The sequence below is a fragment of the Oncorhynchus nerka genome, unplaced genomic scaffold (genome assembly GCF_034236695.1).
Source record: "Oncorhynchus nerka isolate Pitt River unplaced genomic scaffold, Oner_Uvic_2.0 unplaced_scaffold_917, whole genome shotgun sequence".
Taxonomy (NCBI): domain Eukaryota; kingdom Metazoa; phylum Chordata; class Actinopteri; order Salmoniformes; family Salmonidae; genus Oncorhynchus; species Oncorhynchus nerka.
In genome coordinates, this window is record NW_027040387.1 from 143,055 (window position 1) to 155,554 (window position 12,500).

Genomic DNA, 12,500 nt, shown 5'->3' on the forward strand with positions numbered 1-12,500 from the left:
AGTCCAGTCTCATCCAGTCCAGTCCAGTCCAGTCCAGTCCAGTCTAGTCTAGTCCAGTCTCATCCAGTCTGGTCCAGTCCAGTCCAGTCCAGTCCAGTCTAGTCCAGTCTAGTCCAGTCTAGTCTAGTCTAGTCCAGTCTAGTCCAGTCCAGTCCAGTCTAGTCCAGTCTAGTCCAGTCTAGTCTAGTCCAGTCTAGTCCAGTCCAGTCTAGTCCAGTCTAGTCTAGTCCAGTCCAGTCTAGTCCAGTCTCATCCAGTCTGGTCCAGTCTAGTCTAGTCCAGTCCAGTCTAGTCCAGTCTAGTCTAGTCCAGTCTCATCCAGTCTGGTCCAGTCTAGTCCAGACCAGTTTGGTCCAGTCTAGTCCAGTCCAGTCCAGTCTGGTCCAGTCTAGTCCAGTCCAGTCTAGTCCAGTCTCATCCAGTCTGGTCCAGTCTAGTCCAGACCAGTTTGGTCCAGTCTAGTCCAGTCTAGTCCAGTCTGGTCCAGTCTAGTCCAGTCTAGTCTAGTCCAGTCTGGTCCAGTCTGGTCCAGTCCAGTCTCATCCAGTCTGGTCCAGTCTAGTCTAGTCCAGTCTAGTCCAGTCTAGTCTAGTCTAGTCCAGTCTCATCCAGTCTGGTCCAGTCTCATCCAGTCTAGTCCAGTCCAGTCTAGTCCAGTCCAGTCTAGTCCAGTCTAGTCCAGTCTAGTCTAGTCTAGTCCAGTCTCATCCAGTCTAGTCCAGTCTAGTCCAGTCCAGTTTAGTCCAGTCTAGTCCAGTCTAGTCCAGTCTCATCCAGTCTAGTCCAGTCCAGTCTAGTCCAGTCCAGTCTAGTCCAGTCTAGTCTAGTCCAGTCTAGTCTAGTCCAGTCTAGTCTAGTCTAGTCCAGTCTAGTCCAGTCTAGTCCAGTCTCATCCAGTCTAGTCCAGTCCAGTCCAGTCCAGTCCAGTCTAGTCTAGTCCAGTCTAGTCCAGTCTAGTCTAGTCTAGTCTAGTCCAGTCTAGTCCAGTCCAGTCTCATCCAGTCTCATCCAGTCTAGTCCAGTCTCATCCAGTCTGGTCCAGTCCAGTCTCATCCAGTCTGGTCCAGTCTAGTCCAGTCCAGTCTCATCCAGTCTAGTCCAGTCTAGTCCAGTCCAGTCTCATCCAGTCTAGTCCAGTCTAGTCCAGTCTGGTCCAGTCCATAATATTATTATTATTATATATATTGGATGAAGCTGGTATTGAAAAATAACATTTATATACCCAACACAAAAAACACAAATGAAAGTGTGTGGTGCATGAATGTGTGTGTTTGACCCTGTGTGTGTGTGTGTGTGTGTGTGTTGTGTGTGTGTGTGTGTGATTGACCCTGTGTGTGTGTGTGTGTGTGTGTGTGTGTGTGTGTGTGTGTGTGTGTGTGTGTGTGTGTGTGTGTGTGATTGACCCTGTGTGTGTGTGTGTGTGTGTGTGTGTGTTGTGTGTGTGTGATTGACCCTGTGTGTGTGTGTGTGTGTGTGTGTGTGTGTGTGTGTGTGTGTGTGTGTGTGTGTGTGTCCTGACCTGTTACATGGGAGAACAGGTAGAGAGCCCAATCCTCATGATCTCTACACCACTGGGGCTTATAGGGCTCCAGGACCAGCTTCACCCGCAAACACACACTCTGAAACACACACACACACACAGGGTTAATCACACACACACACACACACACACACACAGCGTCAGACACACACAGTCAATACACACATAATGTATATCTACACACACTGTCCAGAGGGATAGACTAACACACACACACACACACACACACACACACACACACACACACACACACACACACACACACAGACTCACCTCCTCAGCGTCCTCCTCCTCCTCCTCGTGGTCGCTATAGTAACGTAGGGTCCCGGCGTCAGGGAGGTGAAAGGTCTTCCCGTTACAGTCAGGTGGGCGGAGCATCGGCACGGTCAGATACTCTGATTGGTCCAGGAGGTCGAAAGACTCCTCCCTGCTCCACCCCCAGCTGGGATTGGACCATTCTGACCCCGCCCCTTCTGACAGCAGAGAATCTCTCTCACTTGATTGACTCCTCCGCTGCTGTAGGCTGGGACCTCGGCCAATAGAAGACCAGCTGGCGCGCCGGCTGTCCCATGGAGACTGACCAATCACAGCACAGCATAGAGACACGTTAGGACGTGTGTGTGTGTGTGTGTGTGTGTGTGTGTGTGTGTGTGTGTGTGTGTGTGTGTGTGTGTTAGCATGTTATATTACATGTTATAGAATAGTGGTAGTAGAACCTCTCCTCTGGGACCCATTATTAGTAGTATTGGATTGAAAACACTCTGAAGTTTCTAAAACTGTTTGAATGATGTCTGTGAGTATAACATAACTCATATGGCAGGCGAAAACCTGTGGGAAATCTGAGGTTTGTAGTTTTTCAACTCATTGCCTATCGAATATACAGTGCCTATGGGGACATATTGCACTTCCTAAGCCTTCCACTAGATGTCAACAGTCTTTAAGAACCTTGTTTGAGGCTTCTACTGTGAAGTGGGGGCGAATGAGAGCTGATGGAGTAAGAGGTCTGGCAGAAGGCCAATGAGCTGATCACACACGCACCCGTGAGAGCGACCTGCGTTCCATTGCATTTCTAAAGACAAAGTCATTCTCTGGTTGGGAACATTATTGAAGATTTATGTTAAAAACATCCTAAAGATTGATACTATACATCGTTTGACATGTTTCTACGAACTGTAATATTACTTTTGAACTTTTCGTCTGAACTTTCGCCTGGACTTGCCCGCGCCTCGTGAGTTTGGATTTGTTTACTAAACGCGTAAACAAAAAAGGAGGTATTTGGACATAAATGATGGACATTATCGAACAAATCAAACATTGATTGTGGAACTGGGATTCCTGGGAGTGCATTCTGACGAAGATCATCAAAGGTAAGTGAATGTTTATAACGCTATTTCTGACTTCTGTTGACTCCACAACATGGCGGGTATCTGCATGGCTTGTTTTTGTGTCTGAGCGCCGTACTCAGATTATTGCATGGTGTGCTTTCACGGTAAAGCTTTTTTGAAATCTGACACAGCGGTTGCATTAAGGAGAAGTTTATCTAAAGTTCCATGTATAATAGTTGTTTCTTTTATCAATGTTTATTATGAGTATTTCTGTAAATTGATGTGCTCTCTGAAAATTCACCGGATGTTTTCGAGGCACAACATTACTGACCATAAAGCGCCAATGTAAACTGAGATTTTTTCGGATATAAATATGAACTTTATCGAACAAAACATACATGTATTGTGTAACATGAAGTCCTATGAGTGTCATCTGACGAAGATCATCAAAGGTTAGTGATTCAGGTTTTATCTCTATTTCTACTTTTGTGACTCCTCTCTTTGGCTGTAAAAATGGCTGTATGGAGCGGAACCCATGGACAAGTTTGAAGCAATTGACAAGGTGAATCAGGTGTGATAGTTCAGCCATTGACAAGGTGAATCAGGTGTGATAGTTCAGCCATTGACAAGGTGAATCAGGTGTGATAGTTCAGGTGTGATAGAATCAAGGTGAATGTGATAGTTCAGCCATTGACAAGGTGAATCAGGTGTGATAGTTCAGCCATTGACAAGGTGAATCAGGTGTGATAGTTCAGCCATTGACAAGGTGAATCAGGTGTGATAGTTCAGCCATTGACAAGGTGAATCAGGTGTGATAGTTCAGCCATTGACAAGGTGAATCAGGTGAATCAGGTGAATGTGATAGTTCAGCCATTGACAAGGTGAATCAGGTGTGATAGTTCAGCCATTGACAAGGTGAATCAGGTGTGATAGTGTGATAGGTCAGTTCATTGACAAGGTGAATCAGGTGTGATAGTTCAGCCATTGACAAGGTGAATCAGGTGTGATAGGTCAGCCATTGACAAGGTGAATCAGGTGTGATAGAATTCAAGGTGAATCAGGTGTGATAGTTCAGCCATTGACAAGGTGAATCAGGTGTGATAGTTCAGCCATTGACCAGTTGCCATTGACAAGGTGAATCAGTGTGGTTGTGATAGGTGTGATAGTTCAGTCATTGACAAGGTGAATCAGGTGTGATAGTTCAGCCATTGACAAGGTGAATCAGGTGTGATAGTTCAGCCATTCAGGTGAATCAGGTGTGATAGTTCAGCCATTGACAAGGTGAATCAGGTGTGATAGTTCAGCCATTGACAAGGTGAATCAGGTGTGAGTTAGGTCAGGTGAATCATTGACAAGGTGAATCAGGTTTGATAGGCCATTGACAAGGTGAATCAGGTGTGATAGTTCAGCCATTGACAAGGTGAATCAGGTGTGATAGTTCAGCCATTGACAAGGTGAATCAGTGTGATAGTTCAGCCATTGACAAGGTGAATCAGGTGTGATAGTTCAGCCATTGACAAGGTGAATCAGGGTGTGTTCAGGTGAATCAGGTGTGATAGTTCAGCCATTGACAAGGTGAATCAGGTGTGATAGTTCAGCCATTGACAAGGTGAATCAGGTGTGATAGTTCAGCCATTGACAAGGTGAATCAGTTCAGTGTGATAGTTCAGCCATTGACAAGGTGAATCAGGTGTGAGTTAGTTGACAAGGTGAATCAGGTGTGATAGTTCAGCCATTGACAAGGTGAATCAGGTGTGATAGTTCAGCCATTGACAAGGTGAATCAGGTGTGATAGTTCAGCCATTGACAAGGTGAATCAGGTGTGATAGTTCAGCCATTGACAAGGTGAATCAGGTGTGATGTTCAGATTAGTGAATCAGCCATTGACAAGGTGAATCAGGTGTGATAGTTCAGTCATTGACAAGGTGAAAGGTGAATCAGGTGTGATAGGTGTGATAGTTCAGCCATTGACAAGGTGAATCAGGTGTGATCAGGTGTGATAGTTCAGCCATTGACAAGGTGAATCAGGTGTGATAGTTCAGGGTGTTCAGCCATTGACAAGGTGAATGTGATAGTTCAGTCATTGACAAGGTGAATCAGGTGTGATAGTTCAGGTGAATCAGGTGTGATAGTTCAGTCATTGACAAGGTGAATCAGGTGTGATAGGTCAGGTGAATCAGGTGTGATAGGTCAGCCATTGACAAGGTGAATCAGGTGTAATAGTTCAGCAATTGACAAGGTGAATCAGGTGTGATAGTTCAGCCATTGACAAGGTGAATCAGGTGTGATAGTTCAGCCATTGACAAGGTGAATCAGGTGTGATAGTTCAGGTGAATCAGGTGTGATAGTTCAGTCATTGACAAGGTGAATCAGGTGTGATAGTTCAGCCATTGACAAGGTGAATCAGGTGTGATAGTTCAGGTGAATCAGGTGTGATAGTTCAGGTGAATCAGGTGTGATAGTTCAGCCCAAGGTGAATCAGGTGTGATAGTTCAGTCATTGACAAGGTGAATCAGGTGTGATAGGTCAGGTGAATCAGGTGTGAAAGGTCAGCCATTGACAAGGTGAATCAGGTGTGATAGTTCAGCCATTGACAAGGTGAATCAGGTGTGATAGTTCAGGTGAATCAGGTGTGATAGTTCAGTCATTGACAAGGTGAATCAGGTGTGATAGTTCAGCCATTGACAAGGTGAATCAGGTGTGATAGTTCAGGTGAATCAGGTGTGATAGTTCAGGTGAATCAGGTGTGATAGTTCCGGTGAATCAGGTGTAATAGTTCAGTCATTGACAAGGTGAATCAGGTGTGATAGGTCAGGTGAATCAGGTGTGAAAGGTCAGCCATTGACAAGGTGAATCAGGTGTGATAGTTCAGCCATTGACAAGGTGAATCAGGTGTGATAGGTCAGGTGAATCAGGTGTGAAAGGTCAGCCATTGACAAGGTGAATCGGGTGAGTTCAGAGCTACCACATAATTGTGAAACATCTGGGGCTCCTCGAGAAGAGAACCACTGGTCTAGAGTGTGTGTGTGTGTGTGTGTGTGTGTTTGCGTGTGTGTTTGCGTGTGTGTATATGTGTTTGTGTGTGTGTGTATGTGTTAGTGTGTGTGTATGACTCACCGGCGACCTGGGGTCCAGGGTGTTGCTTGTATCCGTAGAGACGGCGCTGCCCCGTCGTGATTGGCTGTCGCAAGTTGTGGGCGTGGCCAATGTGTGCAGGATGAGTGGCGGGCGTTGCCGTGGGGATGGTGGCGGCGGTTGTTGCCACGGTGACTGTGTGGGTGGGAGGGGCATGGAGGCTCGGGGATTCAGAAGGCCATTAGGAGTCAACATCATCGCCTGGAGCTTCAACTCTGTAGAGGTTAGAGGTCAGATGTCACGGTGTGCTCTAATTATAAGGACTGTGAGAAAAGTTTATAATACACAGAATAAAGGGACCAAGTCTGGAACCAACAGGACCCTGAACAGCTTTTACCCCCAAGACATTAGACAGACAGGTTAAAGACACCAAGTCTGGAACCAACAGGACCCTGAACAGCTTCTACCCCCAAGCCATTAGACAGACAGGTTAAAGACACCAAGTCTGGAACCAACAGGACCCCGAACAGCTTATACCCCCAAGACATTAGACAGACAGGTTAACGGTCTGGAACCAACAGGACCCTGAACAGCTTCTACCCCCAAGACATTAGACAGACAGGTTAAAGACACCAAGTCTGGAACCAACAGGACCCCGAACAGCTTCTACCCCCAAGACATTAGACAGACAGGTTAAAGACACCAAGTCTGGAACCAACAGGACCCTGAACAGCTTCTACCCCCAAGACATTAGACTGATCAATCAACAGTTCCCTTGTTCCCCGACAGTTCAACAGTTCCCTTGTTCGACTCAACAGTTCCCTTGTTCGACTCAACAGTTCCCTCGACTCAACAGTTCCCTTGTTTGACTCAACAGTTCCCTTGTTTGACTCAACAGTTCCCTTGTTCGACTCAACAGTTCCCTTCAACAGTTCCCGACTCAACAGTTCCCTTGTTTAAACAGTTCCCTTCAACAGTTCTGACTCAACAGTTCCCTTGTTCGACTCAACAGTTCCCTCTAAACAGTTCCCTTGTTCGACTCAACAGTTCCCTTGTTTGACTCAACAGTTCCTTGTTCGACTAAACAGTTCCCTTGACTCAACAGTTCCCTTGTGACTCAACAGTTCCCTTGTTCGACTCAACAGTTCCCTTGTTCGACTCAACAGTTCCCTTGTTTAAACAGTTCCCTTGTTTCAACAGTTCCCTTTTCGAAACAGTTCCCTTGTTCGACTCAACAGTTAAACCCTTGTTCGACTCAACAGTTCCCTTGTTTGACTCAACAGTTTCGACTCAACAGTTCCCTCGACTAAACAGTTCCCTTGTTCAACAGTTCCCTTGTTCGACTCAACAGTTCCCTTGTTCGACTAAACAGTTCCCTCGAAACAGTTCCCTTGTTCGACTCAACAGTTCCCTTGTTCGACTAAACAGTTCCCTTGTTTGACTCAACAGTTCCCTTGTTTTCAACAGTTCCCTTGACTCAACAGTTCCCTTGTCCGACTAAACAGTTCCCTTGTTCGACTCAACAGTTCCCTTGTTCGACTCAACAGTTCCCTTGTTCGACTCAACAGTTCCCTTGTTCGACTAAACAGTTCCCTTGTTCGTAAACAGTAGACACGTTATCAAGTTCCGTAAATCCCCTCTACAGTGGCCTGTCAACGTGAAGCTTGTCACACAGCACTAGACTGAACTTCACTTGTGTCCTCCTTGTGGTATTGAGAGATAAACATGTTAATGATGTCACTGATGACATCAGTACAGGAAGATATGTCCTACGTGATAGAGTGGTAATGATGTCACTGATGACACGTCAGGAAGATATGTCCTACGTGATAGAGTGGTAATGATGATGACACGTACAGGAAGATAGGTCCAACGTGACAGAGTGGTAATGATGTCACCGATGACACGTACAGGAAGATAGGTCCTACGTGATAGAGTGGTAATGATGTCACTGATGACACGTACAGGAAGATAGGTCCTACGTGACAGAGCGGTAATGATGTCACCGATGACACGTACAGGAAGATAGGTCCTACGTGATAGAGTGGTAATGATGTCACCGATGACATCAGTACAGGAAGATAGGTCCTACCAGAGTGGTAACAGGAAGATAGGTCCTACGTGACAGGAAGATAGGTACAGGAAGATACGTGATCAGAGCGGAAATGAGGTCCACGCGTAACAGGAAGATAGGTCCTGGTAACAGGAAGATAGGTCCTCGTGACGTGATAGAGTGGTAGGAAGATGGTCCCGTGATAGAGTGGTAACAGGAAACACGTGATAGAGTAACAGGAAGATAGGTCCTACGTGATAGAGTGGTAACAGGAAGATAGGTCCTACGTGACAGAGTGGTAACAGGAAGATAGGTCCCGTGATAGAGTGGTAACAGGAAGATAGGTCCTACGTGATAGAGTGGTAACAGGAAGATAGACAGAGTGGTAACAGGAAGATAGGTCCTATGTGACAGAGTGGTAACAGGAAGATAGGTCCTACGTGATAGATGTGGTAACAGGAAGATAGGTCCTACGTGACAGAGTGGTAACAGGAAGATAGGTCCTACGTGACAGAGTGGTAATGATGTCACCGGTGACATGTACAGGAAGATAGGTCCAGGAAGATAGGTCACTACAGGAAGATGATAGAGTGGTAATGATGATGTCACCTACGTGATAGAGTGGTAACAGGAAGACACGTTCAGGAAGATAGGTCCTACGTGATAGAGTGGTAACAGGAAGATAGGACGTGACAGAGTGGTAAATGATGTCACTGATGACACGACAGGAAGATAGGTAACAGAGTGGTAAAGATAGGTCCTACGTGACAGAGTGGTAACAGGAAGATAGGTCCTACGTGACAGAGTGGTAATGATGTCATGACACAGGAAGATACAGGAAGATAGGTCCTACGTAGGATAGAGCGGTAATGATGTCACCGATGACACGTACAGGAAGATAGGTCCTACGCGACAGCGTGGTAATGATGACTAGTACAGGAAGATAGGTCCTACGTGATAGAGTGGTAACAGGAAGATAGGTCCTACGTGACAGAGTGGTAACAGGAAGATAGGTCCCTAGAGTGGTAACAGGACAGAGTGGTAACAGGAAGATAGGTCCTACGTGACTGAGTGCTTGCTTGGTTCTCCAACTGATCTTGTCCTTTCTGTCATCCTGTGAACCCGGTTCATTCATTTAAAATAAATCCTGCAGTGTTGGTACTACGTGGGATTAAAATAAATCCTGCAGTGTTGGTACTACGTGGGATTAATTCCATTATTAAATGGGAAATGTCAAATATGGAATTCCAATTCAATTCCAAATCAAGAAGTCCAAACAGTCTAATTTCAATTCAATTCCACTTCCATAAGTGAATTCAAGATTTGAATTGGAATTTCAAACTGAATTGGAATTGACCCATTTTCCTGGTGCGAGTGTGTGTGTGTGTGTGTCTGTGTGTCTGTGTGTGTCTGTGTCTGTGTGTGTGTGTGTGTGTGTGTGTGTGTGTGTGTGTGTGTGTGTGTGTGTGTCTGTGTCTGTGTGTGTGTGTGTGTGTGTGTGTGTGTGTGTGTGTGTGTGTGTGTGTGTGTGTGTGTGTGTGTGTCTGTGTGTGTGTCTGTGTGTGTGTGTGTGTGTGTGTGTGTGTGTGTGTCTGTGTGTGTCTGTGTGTGTGTGTGTGTGTGTGTGTGTATACCTGCTGAATACAGCTCCTTCATCTTCTCCTCCTCTTCTAAGGTCGACAGTTTCTCATCGTCGGTCTCTGACCTGTTAGCATCACCCTGATGAAGATATCATCATCATCATCATCATCATCACCACCATCATCATTACCAACACCATCATCACCATGACCTGTTAGCTTCACCCTGATGAAGATACCATCATCATCATCACAACCACCATCATCTTGTCATGTGCCTTTTACTGAGGTATGGCTTCCGTCTGGCCACTCTACCATAAAGGCCTGATTGGTGGAGTGCTGCAGAGATGGTTGTCCTTCTGGAAGGTTCTCCCATCTCCACAGAGGAACTCTAGAGCTCTGTCAGAATGACCATCGGGTTCTTGGTCACCTCCCTGACAGATCTGACAGAGCTCTCAGAGCTCTACGGACAATTCCTTCGACCTCACGGCTTGGTTTTTGCTCTGACATGCACTGCCAACTGTTAGACCTTATATAGACAGGTGTGTGCCTTTCCAAATCATGTCCAATCAATTGAATTTACCACAGGTGAACTCCAATCAAGTTGTAGAAACATCTCAAGGATGATCAATGGAAACAGGATGTACCTGAGTTCAATTTCGAGTCTCATAGCAAAGGGTCTGAATACTTATGTAAATATATGTTTTTTACAGAGAGAACCAGAGAGAGAGAGAGAGCCAGAGAGAGAGAGAGAGAGAGAGAGAGAGATGGAGAGAGAGAGAGAGGGGCAGAGAGAGAGAGAGCCAGAGAGAGACTGAGAGAGAGAGAGAGAGAGAGAGAGAGAGAGAGAGAGAGAGAGAGAGAGAGAGAGAGAGAGAGAGAGGGGCAGAGAGAGAGAGAGAGAGAGAGAGAGAGAGAGGCAGAGAGAGAGAGAGAGAGAGAGAGGGGGCAGAGAGAGAGCAGAGAGAGAGAGAGAGAGCCAGAGAGAGAGAGAGAGAGAGAGAGAGAGAGAGAGGCAGAGAGAGAGCGAGGCAGAGAGAGAGAGAGAGAGCCAGAGAGAGAGAGAGAGAGAGAGAGAGGCAGAGAGAGAGAGAGAGAGAGAGAGAGAGAGAGAGGGGGCAGAGAGAGAGCGAGGCAGAGAGAGAGAGAGAGAGCCAGAGAGAGGCAGAGAGAGAAAGAGAGACAGAGTGAGAGGGAGAGAGAGAGAGAGAGACAGAGAGAGAGAGAGAGAGAGAGAGAGGCAGAGAGAGAGAGAGAGATGGAGAGAGAGAGAGAGAGAGAGAGAGAGAGAGTGAGAGAGAGAGAGAGCCAGAGACAGATAGATAGATAGGTAGGTGTGTGTGTGCCTCTGTGTAATAGATCAGGTCCCAGAGGTGTAGCTGTGTGTCTGTGATGTTCAGATGAAAACAACAACAGCTGGTCAACCAGTATCAAACAAGCTCCTGGGCCAGCAGGACTGTGTGTGTGTGTGTATGAGAGTGAGAGAGATGAAGGGGGGTGGAGAGAGGAATGGATGGATGAAGGGGGGTGGAGGGAGAGATGGTTGGATGAAGTGGGGGTGGAGAGAGGAATGACTGGATGAAGGGGGTGGAGGGAGAGATAGATGGATGGATGAAGGGAGGGGTGGAGAGAGAGATGGATGGATGGATGAAGGGGGGTGGAGAGAGATGGATGGATGAAGGGAGGGTGGAGAGAGAGATGGATGGATGAAGGGGGGTGGAGAGAGAGATGGATGGATGAAGGGAGGTGGAGAGAGAGATGGATGGATGAAGGGAGGGAGAGGAATAGGGTGGAGAGAGATGGATGGATGAATAGATGGATGGAAGGGGGGTGGAGAGAGAGATGGATGGATGAAGGGAGGGGTGGAGAGAGAGATGGATGAAAGGAGGGTGGGGGTGGGAGAGAGAGATGGATGGATGAAGGGAGGGGGTGGAGAGAGAGATGGATGGATGGATGAAGGGAGGGGTGGAGAGAGAGATGGATGGATGAAGGGGGGTGGGAGAGAGAGATGGATGGATGGATGAAGGGAGTGGGGTGGAGATGGAGGAATAGATGGATGAAGGGGGGGGTGGATGGATGAGAGAGATGGATGGATGAAGGGAGGGGTGGAGAGAGAGAGATAGATGGATGAAGGGGGTGGAGGAGAGATGGATGGATGAAGGGGGTGGAGAGGGTGGATGAAGGGGGTGGGAGATGGATGGATGGATGAAGGGGGTGGAGAGAGATGGATGGATGGATGGAGAAGGATGGATGGGAAGGGGGTGGAGAGAGAGAGATGGATGGATGAAGGAGGGGGTGAGAGAAGATGGATGGGATGAGAGGGGGTGGATGGATGAAGGGGGGTGGAGAGAGAGAGATGGATGGATGAAGGGGGGTGGAGAGAGAGATGGATGGATGGATGAAGGGGGGTGGAGAGAGAGATGGATGGATGAAGGGAGGGGTGGAGAGAGAGATGGATGGATGAAGGGGGGTGGAGAGGAGATGGATGAAGGGGGGTGGAGGAGAGATGGATGGATGAAGGGGGGTGGAGAGAGAGAGATGGATGGATGAAGGGGGGTGGAGAGAGAATGGATGGATGAAGGGAGGGGTGAGAGAGGATGGATGGATGAAGGGAGAGGGGTGGAGAGAGAGATGGATGGATGAAGGGGGGTGGAGAGAGATGGATGGATGGGGGTGGGAGAGATGGATGGATGGATGAAGGGGAGGGGTGGAGAGAGATGGATGAAGAGGTGGAGAGGATGGATGGATGAAGGAGGAGGGGTGGAGAGATGAGATGGATGGATGAAGGGGGGTGGAGAGAGATGGATGGATGGATGAAGGGGGGAGAGAGATGGATGATGAGAGAGAGATGGATGGATGAGAGGGATGGATGAAAGGGGGTGGAGAGAGAGATGGATGGATGAAGGATGAAGGGGGTGGAGAGAGGA

The 12,500-nt window shown here is 47.4% G+C and overlaps 1 protein-coding gene across 1 annotated transcript in view; it reads right to left on the reverse strand.

Moving 5' to 3' along the window:
* Positions 1 to 12,500, reverse strand: part of LOC135570709 (voltage-dependent T-type calcium channel subunit alpha-1H-like) — a 126,857-nt gene that overhangs the window by 50,574 nt on the left and 63,783 nt on the right. The window contains exons 15-18 of the mRNA XM_065016669.1: positions 9,628 to 9,712; positions 5,983 to 6,215; positions 1,814 to 2,116; positions 1,523 to 1,619 (exon numbers count right to left, since the gene is read on the reverse strand). Of these exons, the coding sequence (XP_064872741.1) occupies positions 1,523 to 1,619; positions 1,814 to 2,116; positions 5,983 to 6,215; positions 9,628 to 9,712 (718 nt within the window). The remainder of the gene's footprint in view (positions 1 to 1,522; positions 1,620 to 1,813; positions 2,117 to 5,982; positions 6,216 to 9,627; positions 9,713 to 12,500) is intronic.